Source organism: Diaporthe amygdali, assembly GCF_026229845.1.
Source record: "Diaporthe amygdali strain CAA958 chromosome Unknown NODE_3_length_2959817_cov_65_330692, whole genome shotgun sequence".
Classification (NCBI taxonomy): domain Eukaryota; kingdom Fungi; phylum Ascomycota; class Sordariomycetes; order Diaporthales; family Diaporthaceae; genus Diaporthe; species Diaporthe amygdali.
In genome coordinates, this window is record NW_026517023.1 from 2,483,286 (window position 1) to 2,501,960 (window position 18,675).

Consider the following 18,675-nt stretch of genomic DNA (forward strand, 5'->3'; position numbering starts at 1 on the left):
GGTTTAAGTATAAGCTTTATTTAATTATTTTTAAGCTTAAATATAACTTTTTTGCCCTTCTTTTAATTTAAGCTTAAGTTTACTATTTTTAAATTAAAAATTATATTAGAATTTGCTACTTTTAATTTAAGATAAGGTTTAATCTTATTACTTTTTAAATTAAGGTTAAAATATAAATTTAAGCTTATTATACTTTTTTTAAATTTAGATTTTAGCTTTAAAAGTTTACTTTATTTTATAAAAAGATATATATTTTTAAAACTTTTAAAATAATAAAATAATAAGACTTTTATAAAGAAAATAGTGGGATTGGTTTTTAACTAGTTATTATTTTAAAAAGAAAAAGCGATTTTTAGTATTTTAAAAGGGGTTTTATTATAGCTTAAGGAAAAAAATCTTTTTTAAGAAATTAATTTCTAATTTTAAATTTACTTAAGCTTTTTCTACATTTTTATATTAAATTATTAAAATATAAAATAAAAAGGTTTATAATTAATTCAAGGCTATATTAAAAAGGATTTTAATATAGCTATTTTAAGCTAAAAGAAAGCATAATATAGTTAAAAGGTATATTAATAGGTACTTTTTCTATAATAGAAAAGTCTTTTTATGCATACAATTATAGATTTATGCTGCTTATATATTTATAGGTTTAGAGATAAAAAGGCAGCTTAAAAGCTATAGCTTAGAAGTTACTTTTTTAAGTAAAATTGCTATTCCTTCTATACTATATTTACAGCTGCCTCTTGCCTTTTTTATATTAAGCTATATGTAGTTAGTGTTATTACTTTTTACTTAGACTATAATAAGTTTTTTATATTTATAATAGTTTCCTAGGTAAAGCCTATTATACTTAGTTCTTTGTAAGTTATAAGATTAACCCCTATTAAGTTATAGAAAGATATAGAGGCTTAAGTAATATTATGATAGTATAAGCTAACTAAAAGATAAATAATAGTAATATTTATAATAACTTTTATACCTTTTTAGGCTGAATATTGCACTAAAATATATGTATTGCAAAAAAAACCTAAAAGGTATTGGATATTAGTATTAACTTATAGTATACTTTTTTAAGGTATATAATTATTTATAATAGCCTTTATATAATAAATATTTATTTAAAAAGCGAAATAAAAAGTAAGCTGGGAGTTTAGTTATACAAAGTGCTCTTTTTATACTTTCTGGGTGCTATTAAAAAGGCGGATAAGAAGGATAGTACCTTATAAAATAAGGTGTTTATATTTTTTAAGGAGGCTGGAGCCTAAATTGAGATTTAATATAGCAATTCCTAGTGTAATAGCTCTATATAAGCTGCCTTTAGTGTAGAGGATATAGCTAGTATGCTCTTAAATAATAAAAAAGTAGTAAATATAGTAGATTATATATTCCTTGTTTTAGTTTTGCTTAATATTATTTTGCTAATAATAGTATTCTTTATAGGAGCTTTTAGGTAAGCTAAACGCTTATAGAGCTAATGCTAATACCTTTTACTATTTTTAAGGCTATAAAATACTGCTTTTTTAGCTAAATATTAACTAGCTTATTTAAATATATATATAAGTAAAGTAATTTTCTTATGTATATTAGGTTATAAGTATAACTTAACCTATTAATAGTTTTTTATAAGCTAGTATATTAATAGTAAAGCTATTAAAAAGGTATAATTGTATAAATTATTTAATAGTAATAGTAAATAAATAATATTAATAAAGTATATTTGAATATATATTTAATAGCTTTAAAATTTTAAGGCTATTTATAGCTTAAAAGTAAATAAATTGTATTTATAAGATAAAATTGAATATATTATTAGTTTAAGTATATAATTTTGAAATTAAAGTTATTTAAAAGTTATTTAAAATAGGGGTTAAGTATATTATTTATTAATATATTAAATAACCTTATAAACTTTATAGCTTAATATAAGGTAAATAAATAGCAGTTATAGTTATAGGATATAAGTAAATGCTTTCATTACTAATACATTAAGGAACCTTAATATTAAGGTTATTTTTATAAATAGGCTATAATTTTAAATATAATAGCTAGACTTCTTTTGAGTATTCTAATAAGTGCTTAGTGGGCCTGCCTTACTTAGAGGGCAGGGTTCTTAAAGGTTTGCATATATAAGGGTCGGGGCTTTGTAGTAGGATAAGAATGGTTATGAGGTATTGAGTTGCTTGGAATCGGTAAGTTATAGTATCACCTGGCGATATTGGGCATTGTGTCACTCCCGGTGTACCATCGTTTTGACTGTTATTGAATTGGCGAATCCCATGCCAGTGGATCGAAGTGCTGTGCATCATATATGTAAGCCCAAAGTCTTATTCAGTCTGGCTTCGCAGCGCTGGGTTGACTATCTCCTTACCCATTGTCAGGAAGACCGTTTGTGATATGAACGACGATCTCATCTCCCCAGTTTGCCTCAATAGTCGGCCCAGGGAGAGACCCATTGAAGACCTGCACCGTCGTCTCATAGCCGTCCGGACTTAGAGTGATTTGCTCGGCATTCAACCAATACTCTCTGATCACTCCAGTGGTTGGCCACGTCTCATAGTAGTCGGTGTTGATGTCATATTGGCCCCAGCAGGTTCTATTAATTGCCGAATTTTGGCATAAAGATGTCTCGCTCTGGTTTTGTGTTGACTTGAGATCAGGTAGAGAACTCGGAATGCTCTGCACCAGCTGGAATGAGAAAGCGGCGGTGAAAAGGAATCTCTGAAAGACAGAAGTCATTCTCAGACGGAAACGCTCACTAGACTAACTTCTACATGAACGATGAAGGAATGGAGTGTTGCGTAAGACGCTTTAACGAATGGCTGCGTAAAAGAAAGTGACGACTGAAAAGAACGAGTGACGTTGCAGAATGCAATTAAACTATATTCAGTGTCATGGCTACAACGGTTTCAAAGGCGGGCAGAACGATCAAATATGGTTGGAGTGGGCTCGGGTCTTGACGGCTCAGCCTCGTGGATAATTTCATTTGCCTTTTGCCTCCCGCATCCCGAAATTTGGGTTGTGTCACAGGCTCCAACAGGCGTCATGATACCGTTCATGGAGCACTCTGCAAGGGCAATCGTACGAAAAGTGTGGATTTCGTTTCTAAAAGAAGGCGATGTCGGGGAATTAATGACTCGCAGAATAGGAGAGCAAACGGATTTCCTTATACCTTAAATGTTATCCTTAGACGGCTGGACTACTTTCATGTGAGTAGCTGAGCCCCTTCTACGGTATTCATGGCGTTTTGCAACCATAAAAATGGCTGTGAAACAAGTACCCCAGCTCAGACGCTGTCTATAGTATTAAATCATCCACCACTCATCACGACCAACGTGCTCAGTCCCAGAAGAGACACTGCATAACTTTACCACATGAATTCGACCCTGCCCCACCCCTACATTTTGGTTTCCGGGGTGTTGGTTCGGAGCCGGCTTGCAATTCCTGGGGTAAAGCCCGATTCGTGATTTTGGAGCAACAAGTGTCAGTCCATGTCCCATGTCCCATGTCTTCGGCTCGGCTGGTGCTGAACTAGGCCCCCGTGGTCACTACTTCGGCTCGGCACTCAACGACTCGAAGTGTTTGATCGGTATCGCTTATCGGCAGCAGTCCAGAATGCTGAGTCTCCTTTCTTGATTCCCCAACTAGTACTACAGCTACTCTTTATTATAATACAGTGATCGTCCATAAATCCTCTTTGAACTTGTCAGCTAGAATTCCAGCCCACGAGACTGTGTCAGTGGCTCTTTGAGAGCAGTACTGTTTGTCCAAGTGCTTAGCCATTTTTGAAGAACAGCCCGGCATCATATTCATCAAGTATAGAGAGCGAATGAACTGTCCCGCTATCCAACGTTCCTGGTCCTGTTGTAACGAATAAACTTCGTTCGAATTGCGCTCTCTGACCAACAAGCCGATCAGTTGGGATAGGATACTGACAATGTGCAACGGACCGTGCAGGTTTACGTGGCGGGAGTGATCGAATCTCGAGACGTAATGATCACTCATTGTGTACTCGAGGAACGCTTCATCGCTTGGAGACAGATCATGATAGCTTGGAAATTTGTTGTGGGGGTTTTCCATGTTGGCTAAGATTCCGGAGCGAGTGCAGCTACCGAGGTAGAAAGGAATGCTAAAGCATATAGAGTCGACAAGTTCTTGGACCTGGCGTGTCACATCCCCGGGGTTTATGTCGTTCTGTGTGCTCGAAAGTTCATTCCAAGAAAAATCAAGAAGCGTTATGAGTCGGGACTTGGCTTGTTCGAGGATAAGACGATAAATGCGCCATGTGTTCCAGATATTTACAATCTGCATGCTTGGGTAAATGTCGCACGCTCCATGGTACGTTTCGATGGAGGGGTCAATGCCGTTCCTGCTCTGCATTCTTCTCGGATACCAAAGCGGCGGTATGCTTTTTATCCACCTCTGGAGCCGGACGTCTAACCTTTGAACTCGCTCTCGTAGCTCTCGCAGTCTTGGTGGGCGTGTATGTGGTGCCAATGACGGGCTGCAGAAATCATGTTGGAGACCGGCAATATCGACACCGATAACATCGAGGAGCGAGCTTGGGTTCATGGGCAGAACAGGCATGACGTGAGTCTTGAGCCATTTCAGCTCAGTCGAGGATAGCGTATTGTTGGTTTTAACGGACCGGGAGACTCTAGCGTGCAAGAGGTTGCCCACAAGATATGCATGAAACTTCGAGCCATGGGTGTTATCATCTCGTTGTGACAGCAAAGCAAATGCACCATGTCGATGAGTAGCCATTGCTTTTGCTTGACCGGATACGGCTGATAAAGTATCATGCATCTGTAGCACTAGAGCTGCCAACACAGTTGCGTCGTGTGTCCGTTCTTCAGGATCATTAGTTGCCTGGTGCAGCCGCACAAGAGCCTGACCAAGTGATTGAATGGCCAATGAGTCGGAAACGTTGTTGTGTCCCATAGTTGTCCAGACTTTTAGTGCGACAGCGTTGACTGCGGCGAAGAGAGCCGAGCTGGGCTTTTCGGAGGCGAGGGCAGGGCGGACGAACTCCAAGAAGCCGCGTGTCGATTCCAAGCTGCGACCGACATCGGTGACATAAGTGAGGAAGAAGGAAACAGCGAGATCTTGTGGTGAATGCGACGGGGATAGCGGAATTGTGTTCCTTATAGGAATCATCTTTGCCAACTGCTCATTGCGGTTGCTGACGCGTGTTACTTGAGCTGGCGGTTTCCCCAGGTATCGAACAGTTTCGTCCTTGAATCTCAGTCGAGATCTCGCGTATCCCGCGCATTCGAGCCCAAGGCGGAGACATGCCCTGCAGAATGGCTTTGTTGCGTCACACATAACGCGTCGTTGTCTGCATGTGACGCATCCTTGTGAAGCGCCTCGATTGACCATGATTTCCCACTGCGTCGTCTTATGTCGGGAAGAAACCAAACGAGGGTGATTTTTGCGACGGACGTAGGAGGATGTATTAGCTACCAAGCGACCTTATACCTGAAATACATTGCTCTGTTAAGTCCATATGGGGTAAGCTGACAGGACTCCGGAGGCACCCGCTCTCTATCATAGTTGCGAGCCGTGGGAGCCGCTGACGGCGTTGCGGCTGTGTCTGACGATTATATCCATATAAGGCTAGACTTTGCGACAGCAACAGCGGGTTAGTCACGTTTCCTGATTTTATCAATCCATTCACCTTGGCAGGTTCTATGCTTGCAAGAGACTGACTTGGCATGACATCTACTAGGTATCTGAACCCAACAGTATGCCATATTCGCATCTTTCCCACTTGTTGCAGCTATCAATGCCTGTGTATAAAACCTGAGAACATTTTCCCTCTAGAACCGCGAGTTTATCACAACAATGATTCATTCTTCTCTATCCAACGCCAAGTTCTTATCCCGTCACCATGAAATCATCAATCTGGAGCAAGGCATTCACTGTATTTGCACTTGCTCACGCAAGGTTCGCAAGCGCCAAAGACAATGAGATGCCCATTCTTACCCTCAACGACGACGAGAACTTCAACTTTGACATTCTCACTGGTCTGGGACAAATGGTCAACGACGGTGCAGACGTCAACCCCGTGCTCGAGGTTGCAAAGAAGATCAAGCCCGGCGACCGTGACAGCTACACCAAGGCTTGGTTCGATCTTGCAAACGAGACCAAGGCCAAGGCGTTGGACCCCGAATATGCCTCCAACCTGGTCAACGTTAGGGCTACTTGGTTCTCTGCTTCCAACTACTTTCGCCGGGCAGACGTTTACAACAGGGCCGACTGGGACGACCCGCGCATCAACGATTACTGGGATGAGCAGCGGGCAGCTTTCGATAAAGCTATAGCTGCCTTGCCTGTCCCGGCTGAGCGCGTGGAAATTCCTAGCGATGGTTTCAATGTCTCGGGTATATGGTATTCTCAACTATCCGAGAGCAATCACACTGAACGCCGCCCAACTATCGTCCTTACCCAAGGTTATGATGCTGCCCAGGAGGACTTGTATTCTACCATCGTTGCCCCGGCTCTGGCCCGTGGATACAACGTCTTCTCGTTCGAAGGCCCCGGTCAGCCGACCCCACGGAGAGAACAGGGCGTTGGTTTCATACCTGACTGGGAACGCACTGTCACACCCGTCGTCGACTACCTCCTTTCAGAAAAAGCCGCATTCATTGATCCCAAGCGACTCGTCCTATATGGCCACTCTTTCGGTGGTTATCTCGCCGCTCGAGCCGCTGCTTTTGAACCCCGGTTGTCTGCACTCATGCTTAATGGTGGGGTCTGGGACGCATATCAGGCTTACACTGCATATCTGCCGTCTAACCTCTTCGAGGTTCTCGAGTCTGGTGATAGGGCGGGTTTCGACAAGGCAATGGATGAATTGCAGAGTGATCCGGAAACATCCACGGTTATCAAGTGGGGCCTTCAGCAGGGTTTGTGGGCTTTCAAGATGAAGTCACCTTACGATTTCTTCCAATCATTCAAGAACTACACGCTGAAGGGCGGCATCTCGGATCGTATCAAGATGCCAGTTTGGCTCGCTGATGGAGAGTTCGAAGATCTCATGGCGGGTCAGTCACAGCTCGTCAAGGACGCTTTGGGCGAAAAGGCGGAGCTGCATATGTTCAATGGAACGGCCGGGTTTCACTGCCAGACTGGTGCTCCGCAGGAGTTTGGAAGGGTCATGTTTGCGTGGCTGGGCAAGACTTTGGACAAGTGAAGCCCCTTGTTATCGTAGCAAGTGTTTTCGCCTTTGTTTTCACCGTGTGCGGCATCGAGCTCATGATCCGAGAAAATTGAATCCGTGGAGCAAACACATTGTCTGTTCCTGGGCAGCTCATTCCATTCCTTATAGGCATTGCAACATTAGCACGGCTTATATACATCGTCTATTTAGACGACTTCAAATTACCGCCGCTGATCTGGGGATTCTCAGTAAGTCCATTCATCTCAGTGAGCTCGGATCGCAAGTAAGATTGATTACTTTCAATAGTTTGGGATCGAACCATTAGTGATACCGCAGGGCTTACAAAGTCAAGAGAGTGCATAGTCGCAGCCATGAGCAATGTTCAAGCACTAAGTTCAAAGCCATTTATGGGATCAATACTTACGGTGATCTGAGTTCAACATTTGAATCGAAGAACAAAAGTCTCTTAAATTACATGAAATGATTTAGGTCAATAATTTTCACACTGAGGCTGACGCGCTCATCGATGTTTCCTAAGTGGCAGGCCAGAATAAGCTTATATAAAATATTATAATCAGTAATAATAACAATGAGACAGTAGTCGTAATTACTGCATGCAAATTACACCAGCGCAAAAACCATAATAACTAATCTGTAAATTAGCTATGCAAGCGATATTTAAGAGCCGCACCGTCACAAATACCAAGGTCCGTATAATTCTCCTCTATTAGCAGTCATTTCAGTGTACGATTGCGGCAAAGATGCTGCATAGCCAACGTATTCGACCCCAAGAGAGCTGCGTGTCACAGTCCCCATTGCGGCACAACATGAATATTTGTAAGATTGAGAACGAATAGATGTCGGCGCTACTATGGATGGTAGCTGCCTTGAGAACGGCAAAAGATTCCCGGTATCTACGTCAACGAAGTCATGCACATTTGATGATAACAACACGTGAGCAGTTCGCAGACAAAGAAAACACAAGCCTGTGTCTGAGCATCCCCTTTTCGAGTTTGTCACTAAGTCATAAAAGGAATAGACTCCATGAAGGAAAGAATATTGAGTATTATTTCAACCTTAGTATGGCGTCTTCTTCCTCATGTCTTTTGCGCTTCCCTTTCAACACCGCCTTCACGAAGTAAATGAGTCAGCTTTCGGAGACAGCATCACCCGTCGCTTTGACAGCGATACAGCAGAGGCACCATTCCCGTGTAAAGAAGACTGGATTTCTTATTGCCTAGGTATTTACCGACGGATTTACTACTTACGTATAGGCTACGTTATTCGTTATATCCTGAATACGTTGACCCTTCGAAAACGCCTTTGAGACCGTGCCAATTCCCCATCTGAAATGTATCACCATTCTCAAATCCTCTTTCCTTTGGGGGAAGGTCGGGCGAGGGTGTTGTTCAAGCCTGACTGTATGTATGCATCCGCAGAGTCTCACATTAGTCGAAACGTCCTGAGATCAACTCCCCTCTGCCGCAACGCCGCTATTCCTAACCGCGGGTCATATTCTTGCAAGTCCCCGGTACTTCTATTTCGAAATTTCTTTCCTTCCACCCGTCCCCACTCCAACCCCAAAGGCTCCAGGCGCGGGTCCTCGTCAGTGCTCAGTCCCGTTATTCCATTGCGGTACGACCACGCTGTATGCCCTGCATCGTCGTAATAAAACCATAGACTCCATGGCGACGGCAGAGGACCCAGCAGGGCCTCAGCGGCTCCAAATCCGTGAATGTAACAGCCGCCTACAACTGTGTATCCTACTCCTTTGGGTAGCGGCCGTAGGGCAATTGGTGCGGTGCAGTTCAGAATCGTGACGACGAGATCACCCGGTTCCGCATTGGAAGGGCCGAGCCCAAAGTAGCCGTTCGAAGTTGTAATAAATGAACGGTTCCTAAGGCGGCTTAATCGACGGTGAGCGAGTATCGATTGCCCAGTTTCCTGTGGCTCCACTGTCTCTGTAGATGATGAAAGGTGCTGTATGACTCCGCGCTTGATTTCTTCGACTGATAGACTGATTGCCGAAAAGTTCTCTTTGACCATGTTCCCTACTAGTGACAGTGAAAAGGCTTCGAGAGGCGTCTCGCCTGTTGGGTACTGGCCAGTCAGCAGATCATTAGGTGCCCACTGGCTTAGTGGTTCCAGGGACACGATGGATTCTTCATCCCGTATCATAGAACAACTGGCGGTTTTTACAGTGTCAATAATCGCCCCATGTACCTGAAGAACATTCAAGGTTTCAAGAACCAGGTACTTTTGACTCTGTAGGGATAGTTGCGCTGATGAAACGCCCCCAGATCGGAGCTCCATAGGGAGAGACCAGTCTGGAACCCATGAAGCCATACCAGTAGTGCTAGCATCACTCAAGAAGCAGCTTGCCAAGGCGTCCAGCCTTCCTGTCTCATGCACCATGGCGATGAACGTATCTCTGTAGACTGAAGCCACCGGGAGCGCATAGCTAGACTGCATGTGGCCTATAAACTCGGACGACGCCAGGCCCAGCAGTCCATAGACCTTGTCTCGCGGGTCAACACAAAGGCGGTCGTAGGTGGTGCTCAGAAGGTTGAGGAAAGTGTCACCACGGATGGGCCAAACGAATCTGTAGATCTTGTTGGTGTGTGCCTGCAACGCGCGTGTGGCGGGGACGTTTTTGCCCTGGAGGCAGACGACGGCGGAGCGGAAGTGAGACCAGAGGACTGCATCATGCCCGCATTGTATGACCGAGGCGGGACTTGCAAGTTGGACCTCTTGGGTGACCCAGAGTCGGTAGAACCAGGGCCGGCCGAATAGTTTGATGATAGCTTGCCATGCGCTGTCTTTGTATGGCAACTCGACATGACCATGTATCCACCGGGGGTGAGTGCACCCAGGCCTCGCATTCCGATGGCCGTTGCTCAGACACACGACTTGGGCGCCGATGTTGTCCATGACCGACAGCGCCAAGCTACTGTCATCCGACTCGGGTCCTAGCCAAGCGATAACTCTCTCAGCATATCTATAGATATCACCCATACGGGTCACTTGTATATCTCTTTCCGCTATGTCCTTCTGGTTGATACACACAGCATCAACCCAAAGTACTCTAGCACTGTTGCAATGGCGCAAGTATCTCAGAGCAATACCAAGGTTTTTCTGTATCGCAAGCTCAAATGTGTGTTCAGGGTTCGTTTCGGATATAATCTGTAGATTATGTTCACTCTGACCGGTTCCCCATGTATAAGATAATGCTTCGAAACGAGGTTTGAAAGGTTGTGTTGGTGAACGGAATAGATACTTTTCAGCTGGAATTTTGGGATCCGGATGTTTCCAAGATGTTGTTTCTTCCTTTACGTGACCGAAAAGATAAGGGCCTTCCACTGTTTCCCCTGCCCTCCAGTCCGATGGTAAGGTCTTTCTCAAATTTTCAAGAGACAGCCGTGATTGTGTCATTTCGGCAGGTTTGGTCAGCTGAACGTGGGATATGATTACTCGCAACGGGTCGTCAAAGTTACCGGGGAGCAAAGTGACAAGCCGGATGTCCACCTCTTTGTCTGCCAGTTCTGTGTACTGAAATGGCTCCATAATTGGTAATTCGCAACAAATGCATCAATGAACCTGAAGGGAGCAACAAGGGGAATACAGAAGTTCATCGATGGGACGCGTTACGCTTGACCCACCTGAGGCTGAGGTATGGTGACTTGGTTGCCTCACGGGACTAACATTGCTGACATGCATGGGAGCCTGCAGCTTTTGTGACTTGATGCCCAATGGCATCACAGTGGAAAAGGCCTTAATCCACGGGCCCAAACTGCTTACGTGCTTCGGAGATCTGGACATAATGATTCCATGCCCCATTAGCACTAAATCAAATCGGCTTTGATTCCAACTAATGAGAACAGCAAGGCAGGCGCAGTCTATGAAGAGCTCGAAACGCCCATAAGCAGTGGAAAAGGAAGCCTAAAAAGCGAACAATTTGCAAGGGAAAAAAGTAGAAGGCGAAGGTGTTTGATTTATATTCAGAATGATGCCAATAAGGTCTGTCGGCTGGCTCTGAATTCACACTTGCATTTGACTCCCTTCGAAAGAGACTTGGGAGACAGATATGAAAGTGGCAGCAGATAGGCTCTAGCACAAGAGCAGACTCTAGGCTGGAACAAGCGCGACCTTATCCAACCACCTGAGAATATTTTTTTTTTTTAAAAAAAAAAGAAAATATGACATAAAACAGACCACATTCATCTGTCTCTTTCCTTTTGCACTGCCTGGAGTAGCGTGCAAATATTGACTGGAAGTACACCAATCTAGAGCAGGCGACGGGTGTGGTCTTAGGGACTTGTCAAACATGGCCTATCGAGAAATATTATAAATCAATGGCATTCCAATGGTCCACAAGTGCATGGGTCTTTATGTGAAGAGAAAGATGCATTCTGTGCATAAAAAGGAAAATGGAAAAAAAATCACATTCTCGATGAGTATATGCCCCTGATGAATGTTAGAGGGGTGATCATTGTGCACACTGGAGGTGGAGGAGACTAACCCAGGCTGATTCGAACAACCGATCTTCGCATTACAAGTGCGACGCCTTACCACTTGGCCATAGGGGCATTTAAAATCCTGGGCGGATTTGCAAGCTTAGATCCGCACTAGTCTCACTCTTGGGAAAACATTGTCACACCTGCAACCCCAAGGCGTTTGGATCAAACAGCTTCATTCTTCTGCTATGCCAAGGTCTTGTTAGAATAATTAAGAGTTTCAGAGATACTTACCAACCTAGTTTCTGCATTATGTATGTCCCCAGATGTGTGCCGAACACATGGTTTCTGCCTTTAGGGCCAAGCCTTAGAGCCCGAGATACCTAGGTATGAAGATGCGTCCCTCATTCCTATCAGCAGAGTGATCGCTACAGAAACAGCTATGTCTCCATCGAAATCTCAAGACGTACTCAAGATAGAATGTGGAAAAGGAGCCTTACAAAATGGAGTGAGCCGCCCAGTGTCTACACTTTTGGAAGTGCAACAGTCCGAATGGCCAAGGCCTGGTTGATATCATATCCACTCCATTGTTGCCAGACTTTCTCCGGCGCACCTATAGCGGGGTCTTCCAGTCCATAGACTTCCCTCGACGGAAGGACTTCTGGGTTCAAACTCCAGACTCATGCATGGTTGAGATGGTTCAAATATGGATCTCGCAGCCATGCAGAGCAATTCCAAGCCGCATCACATATTCCAATCTGAGTTGTGACTGTTATGTTCCTTCGAATAACACTATCACAGAGCCCATGACATTTGAGAATGATTCATGTAGTAGAATATCATGCAAATACTGTCATCAGTAGTCTATAATCGCTATTCTAAATGACTCCTGCAGATTTACAACCCAGTCTGGCGACTACATTACAAAAAGAAGAGAAGTCATAAATTTTCTACAAATCGGTTCAACACTATCTTCCCCACCCAGATGCCGGCAGCGCGAGACTACTCATAGACATAGCAAAAAGGGCCAGCGACGGTGCTCATAGCATCTTTAATAGCAATAGGTGGTCCAGCTGCGTAACCGTACTCAAGGGCATCCTCAAATGTCGTATTAGAGCTTTCGGGGGAGTTCATAAAGGTTCGGGTACCCATGAGAGCTGTTCCCCCGTACTGCCGCTCTTGAGGGTTTTGCATCTGCCACAGCCACCAAACTCTGTCGATCATGCCATGGTGAAGATAGAACGCTGGGTCTCCAGGCGACACGAAAACATCTGAACCCCTTGTCAGTAAATGCACTCGAGGAAGTGAGTTTCAGGAACGTACCACGTCCAGGGTCGCCTCCCATCGCATAATGCCCGCCTCCGTGGATACCCAGCGAACCAGACCCAGGAACGCCCTGCATCGCGTACTCGAAGTCGTAGATATTATCATAGTCCAATATGTTGGACAGGACGGCAGTCGCGTTTGCAAAGTTTTGAACCACGTAGTCGGTAAGATCGCGCTTCAGGCAACGAGGGTTGTATGACAGAGGGCCATTCGGGTTGCTTGCCGAAACTCCGCCAGGTTCGTCCAGAGCAGAAGGCCCAAGATTTACCGACATGTTGACAAACGGTCCGGACGTGACGCATCCACCTCCAGTACCGGTAGGCAGGTATATGGGAGGCAGCCCGAGGCTGAGACCCAATACAATGTCGCTGCGATTGGCAATGAACTTTCCATTCCCGGACAGTGATGTCTCGCTACCGTCAAAAATGGGCGAGTCTTCCAGGCCTATCATAGCAGACAATGGCCAGTCCCAATAAGGCTGTGTGCCACTGTATCCGCACTCGGTCCGGAGGGCCTCCTCCCATAGCCAAGTGAAGTAGCGATGCCATGAGAGGAAGTTGCCCGTGAAATGAATGGTCAGAGTCTGATTTATGTGCGCCGCAACGAAGTCGTCGAAGCGAGTTTTTGCGCCAGGTGCCACGGCCTCGGGGGTCAAGGGTGGAGCAGATTGAATGCACTTGACAGCATCGATGTATTCAAGCTTCTCTCCATCATTCAGAGATCCCCTAATAATATGGTCAGCCCACGGTTCTCACCTGCTGATACCCCCGGGAGACTATGGGGATAAGGCAATGCGCAGTTGCTACCCACCACTCCTTTCGAACTCTGATGTTATCAGACGTGCAAGTGCTATTGCCAGCGGTTGAATAGGTATCTGCTAGTAACTTAGACGTCTCAACAGCTGAAGCAGCCAAGGACTGTAGCGAATGATAGTCTATTATTTCATCACTCGACACTGAGCCATTGCTCGTCTTTGTGCTATTCGTGACACCAACCCCACTGCTGAAGTACCCCCGTGACGCAAATGTGTTGGCACTTCTCCGGTCATCGGTGTCAGTATCGACATCATCCATGTATGAATCCCTTGGAATGAATTTGCCCCAAACCGTTGGCGATACGACACCAAGGGCCAGCAAGAGTGACAGATTTTTGGTGTGCATGATGACGGTTGTTGAGCGAACGAGGTGAAGGAAACACAGAGAAACGAGGGACAGCAAGCGTGTGCGCTTGAAGAGGACCTGCAGTCAGAACAAGACCTATCTTTTGACGCTGCAATAGACCACACAGCGAGTATTATACTCAGGTCGCACCGGTGGCTGCCGTAGTGCTTATCCAGAGAGTGGATGCTCTACTGCACTATACTGCGGCCCTAGTGCCACAATCGAACACAAATCACCGAGACAAGACGCTACTAATTGGCACTATGATTCAGTGGGACAACGCGCGCCTCTTGATTGGAATACTGTTGAATCTTTCCTGCGGCTCGATCAATTATTCCGCATCAACCACTCGGGCAAATGCCAGATGCATGAGCACGGCGGCGTGACAGTGAGCTCTCTTTTGGTTGGACGCCACAGCAGATTACTCAAATTACTGGGTGGAGGTGGAATTCATGAGATTCGCTGACCTAAGGGCCGCAGTGATCCGCCATGCAAAGCCCTACATGGTGTGAAGGATGAATCATAGCAGTATGCTGGTACTGCTAAGCAGTGGACGTCCCGTAGTATCATTTGATCCAAATCACTGTTCCACTTTCCTCAATTCGTGTCCCTACGGCATGCGCCCGAAGCTGGCGTAGACGATGGCATGGTGAGTGTTGCGACTCCTAGTCAGGACCCTAGCCCGCTATCATCCAAAACTGAAGATTTTCCAACAATCAAGGGCAAACAAACCCTGAACCTCGGTACGTTTCGGCAAGGCTATGCACTTCTTAAGCATTGGCAACCTTCGTCATTGCTGACTCGCAGCTGGCCGCGCTTGAATTCTCCGAGTCGATGAAGAACTGGCCCGCCGAGCCGGTCGGTCTTGGCTCCAGTTTTGGTAATATACACGAGGCGGTCCAAGATTATGGTGCCCGCGCCATGAAGGCTGACTCAAAGCATGTTCTTCCACAGCGATGCACCCCTTTCAGCCTTTCCTGCCCTTCCTTGAGAACAGATGACTGTGTCTTTTCAATTCACCATCATCGTATAGCTATCAGTAAATACAAGATACACATCAGCGTTAACCATCTGGTCTTGTTACCAACTGAGCCACTTGCGACCTTATCTACTTACCGATTGATCTGACTCGCCAAGCATAACAAGGCACAATAAACTAGACTGCTTTGCAATAAGCCAATCCGGAATCTGGGGAGCATATCTTGGACTACGGCAATCATGTCTGAGAACAACAATGAGTTTTCACTGATGCTGTATTTGAGTATCATGACAGACATTGGGTTTTTGGTAGGACGTCCATCAAGAGTCCCATAATAATGCTAAGCAAAACGTTGTCAACTCAGTTTGCAGCCTGACTCCAGCGCCGCCCTGCTTGACGCAGATTTGTTGATAATCAATGTCTCCTTCGCCATTGTAGTGGCAGAGATCACTAGGAACTTGCACAGCATTATTACTGGGTCTCTTTGTCTTTAAGAAGTGCAATAATCGTCACGCACAGCTCATCCCCTGATCAGGGACAAGATCGAAGGCTGATCGATCAACCGAGCAATTGAGTTTACTGATTTGCAGGACCGGTGCAGATCCGCTTCGCGCCGCCAGGAGCTCCCGGTTCGGGGATGGTCGACAGCCTGTGAGCAAGCAGGGTTATCTTCATTGCGACCAATGCACAATTTCCCAGCAGACTTGAAGAACAAAGTCACATCCGGTTACACCCTTTCATTTTGACATGATGACGGCCTATAGTTTTGCATCCCGATGGTCTCTTAATAAATTAGCCTTGCGTGCACTGTGCTTTGCAGAGTCAGCCGTGAGGTATCTGACATTCTTTCGAGGCTGCCGCATGCGATCGTGACAGGGGCGAGGACCAAGCTTTCCAGCTTCGAGCTAGATTTACAGGAATATATTGACCACTGGCATGTGTCTGGTTCAACAATCCGATGTCCTATCATCGACCTCAAATAGACTTTCTGGTCCCCCGTTAAAAAGTGCGCAATCCTTTCCGCTGAACAATTTTAGGCTTCTAAGATACGACGTGTTCACCACTCCCACTTCTGATCTCGTTGTTTCTCGCAAATTGTCACCTGGCGCAAAGCCACTCTGCCATTCAAACTCGCCTACAAACTGTTGTGGAATTGATGGGACGCAGAGGGCAGAGGGCCTCCGCTCGAGCTGTCTCGTATCTTCATGATATTTCAATCCCGGAACAACACTCTTCATTCGGAAGACTGCAACGCAAGCTGGCGAATTGGCATTTCCAGCTTGGCTCGCATTCGTATGACAGCTCCACGCCTCCTAGATCAAATCGGACCCCGGATGGCGATTCATACAATCACCGCAAAGAGACTGTGCAGATTCCAAATGGTACGGCTGATCAGATGCCAGGATGCTTTTCCATTCGGCTTGTGGGGCTTAATAAGGGTCGTCCGATGAACGCCTCACGTCTGCACTGGCGTATCTGGCGCCTAATACCGGATGGCGCATGCGCTGACTCGTCTGATCGTTGCATCCCCGGAGTTGATCTTGACTGGTCCGGCTTGCGTGGAAATCTTGCTGTGTGCAAGCTTCGTTGTCATCACAATCGCGAAGGCTTTGCGTTGGAGTCGAGCTCTGATTCGCCGCCAAGTAAGTGCCGTTGATCACGTAGCAACAACCCAATTCAAAGTTGTGTATGCCTTGACAGTTGTACTAGTCTAAGGTTTTCTCCTCTTGATTGTAGGTGGGTCTATTCCAACTTGACTTTTGTCACAAACAAGGTTACAGGTGCCCCAGAATACCCGAGTAGATCCGGCTGCGCGCTCCGCAAAGGGGCTACTGACACGGTACACCTAAAATTGGCCTTTTCCGGTGAGCATTGTGGAGTAGCGCAAAGACCTCTAAAGGTACAGTCACAGCTGCCCAATGACGAGTCCTAAGACATGCGACTTTGTTCTGGCAAGTATGAGATATCTCAAGGGTCTCCCATTAAATCTTTCGCCTCTACTCCATATCGAGGCGCCCACATCCAAACAGCCTCACGGCGCCCTTTTAGATCATTCCTTGAGCCGAGCCGAGTCTAGCGAGGAGGGCAAACATGTCTTCCCCAACGAAGCTGATATCAGATCCCACAGAGAACAAGGGCCCGATTTTGATGGGAGTTGCTGTGTCATTCACAAGCTTGGCCACAGTAATCGTTGCCATAAGGCTCTGGGTCAGAGCCACGATGGTTGGTAAAGTTGGATGGGATGTTAGTAAAGCATATAGCCGCATTATCCAGATGACTTCGCTGACTGGCTGGCCATAGGACTGGGTAATTTGTCTGACGACGATGATATCCATCGTAGGAATGGGGGAAGTCAGTAAGTATTCGACAATATTTGCTTGTAATCTTGGGGATGTGCTAGTCATCTAACAAACTTGCAGTTGCTCAAGTCCAGTACGGGGCGGGACGACACAATGGTGATATCCCGCCAGAAGACCTACCCATGGGTCTTATGGTTAATTACATGAGCCAGCTTACGTACCTGTATGGCATCTGCTTCTGTAAACTAGCCGTCGGTGCGTCACTGCTTCGTATAGCTTCCACTAAATTCTGGAAGCACTTGGTGCTTGGCGTGATGATTTTCGTCTTCGCTTATACGACCGCCGGCTTTGTTGTAAGTGGAATTCGAAACTTATTCGAGCTTCTCCCGAAACCTTGTCCGATGGCGAGCAAATCGTTCAACTGTCGATTCTGACTTTGAGCAGACCCTCTTGGTTCAATGCACCGACATCCGCATCTTGTGGGATTACTCAACAAAGGCTACGTGCTGGGGACCAAGTACCCTGATGGCACTATCATATACCAACTTCTCTCTCAACATTATCACCGACTTAGTTTTCGCTGTTTTCATTCCGGTCCCGATGCTCTGGAATATAAATGTCAACCGCCGCACGCGCATATCTCTATTCGGTGTTCTCGGCCTCGGTTGTTTTGCTTGCGCCTGTGCCATCATTCGTTTCACGTACGTGAGCACTTACGGAAAGTTAGGCGATTGGCTTTGGGACTCGCAGTACCTGAGCACCTGGAGTGTTCTCGAAATGAATGTAGGCATTATCGCTGCAAGCTTACCGAGCCTGAGGCCTCTGTTCAAGAAGTTCCTTGGCAGTATGTATGGCGCCGGCACCAAGGCCAAGGCTTATTATGCCGGAGGATCATTGAATCGGACCAAGAAGAACTGGCAGAACCTGTCTGGAAGGAATCTAGATGAGCGGAATGGCGGCTATGCCCGGCCGATTGGGATCAAGGAAGCATTCGACGACGCGAGCAGCCAAAGCGCCCTGCACGGATCGAGCGTGGATTGCATCACCAAGGAGTCTTTTGAGCTGGTCTCTTACGCACCTGTCCGAGATTCTGTGAGAATCAGCAAGAAGCCGAGTGTGTCAACCCGGGTTGAGGCCAAGAGGAGTTTCGAAGACGGTGTCAAAACGCCGACGGATGTACCTTCCAAAGGAATCACGAAGACCACAAGTACGACAGTGACATACCAAATTCAGGGGACAAGGTTTACCTAGTTGCGGGAAAATTCTATTGTTGGCGTAGGGAGGGATCGCGTGG

General features: G+C 46.0%; 6 protein-coding genes across 6 annotated transcripts; 2 read left to right on the top strand and 4 right to left on the bottom strand.

Annotated features, from left to right (window-relative positions):
* Positions 1-2,367: 2,367 nt before the first annotated feature.
* On the bottom strand, positions 2,368-2,739 carry J7T55_003157 (laccase; the record flags this gene model as incomplete). The annotated part of the gene is made up of 1 exon (XM_053138305.1): positions 2,368-2,739. One exon carries the CDS (start codon positions 2,737-2,739, stop codon positions 2,368-2,370), a length of 372 nt encoding a protein of 123 aa, XP_052999023.1.
* Positions 2,740-2,909: 170 nt separating this feature from the next.
* Positions 2,910-5,325, bottom strand: J7T55_003158 (uncharacterized protein; the record flags this gene model as incomplete). The annotated part of the gene is made up of 3 exons (XM_053138306.1): positions 2,910-3,067; positions 3,728-3,759; positions 3,836-5,325. The coding sequence occupies 3 exons, from the start codon at positions 5,323-5,325 to the stop codon at positions 2,910-2,912; spliced, it is 1,680 nt and encodes a 559-aa protein (XP_052999024.1).
* Positions 5,326-5,890: 565 nt separating this feature from the next.
* On the top strand, positions 5,891-7,195 carry J7T55_003159 (uncharacterized protein; the record flags this gene model as incomplete). The annotated part of the gene is made up of 1 exon (XM_053138307.1): positions 5,891-7,195. One exon carries the CDS (start codon positions 5,891-5,893, stop codon positions 7,193-7,195), a length of 1,305 nt encoding a protein of 434 aa, XP_052999025.1.
* A 1,410-nt stretch (positions 7,196-8,605) lies between these two features.
* J7T55_003160 (uncharacterized protein) lies at positions 8,606-10,726 on the bottom strand (the record flags this gene model as incomplete). The annotated part of the gene is made up of 1 exon (XM_053138308.1): positions 8,606-10,726. One exon carries the CDS (start codon positions 10,724-10,726, stop codon positions 8,606-8,608), a length of 2,121 nt encoding a protein of 706 aa, XP_052999026.1.
* A 1,892-nt stretch (positions 10,727-12,618) lies between these two features.
* Positions 12,619-14,102, bottom strand: J7T55_003161 (uncharacterized protein; the record flags this gene model as incomplete). The annotated part of the gene is made up of 3 exons (XM_053138309.1): positions 12,619-12,887; positions 12,940-13,667; positions 13,753-14,102. 3 exons carry the CDS (start codon positions 14,100-14,102, stop codon positions 12,619-12,621), a joined length of 1,347 nt encoding a protein of 448 aa, XP_052999027.1.
* Positions 14,103-15,320: 1,218 nt separating this feature from the next.
* Positions 15,321-18,632, top strand: J7T55_003162 (uncharacterized protein; the record flags this gene model as incomplete). Its single annotated transcript, XM_053138310.1, has 9 exons — positions 15,321-15,389; positions 15,683-15,732; positions 16,119-16,178; positions 16,249-16,724; positions 16,863-16,946; positions 17,210-17,325; positions 17,383-17,437; positions 17,502-17,734; positions 17,826-18,632. The coding sequence occupies 9 exons, from the start codon at positions 15,321-15,323 to the stop codon at positions 18,630-18,632; spliced, it is 1,950 nt and encodes a 649-aa protein (XP_052999028.1).
* Positions 18,633-18,675: the final 43 nt, after the last annotated feature.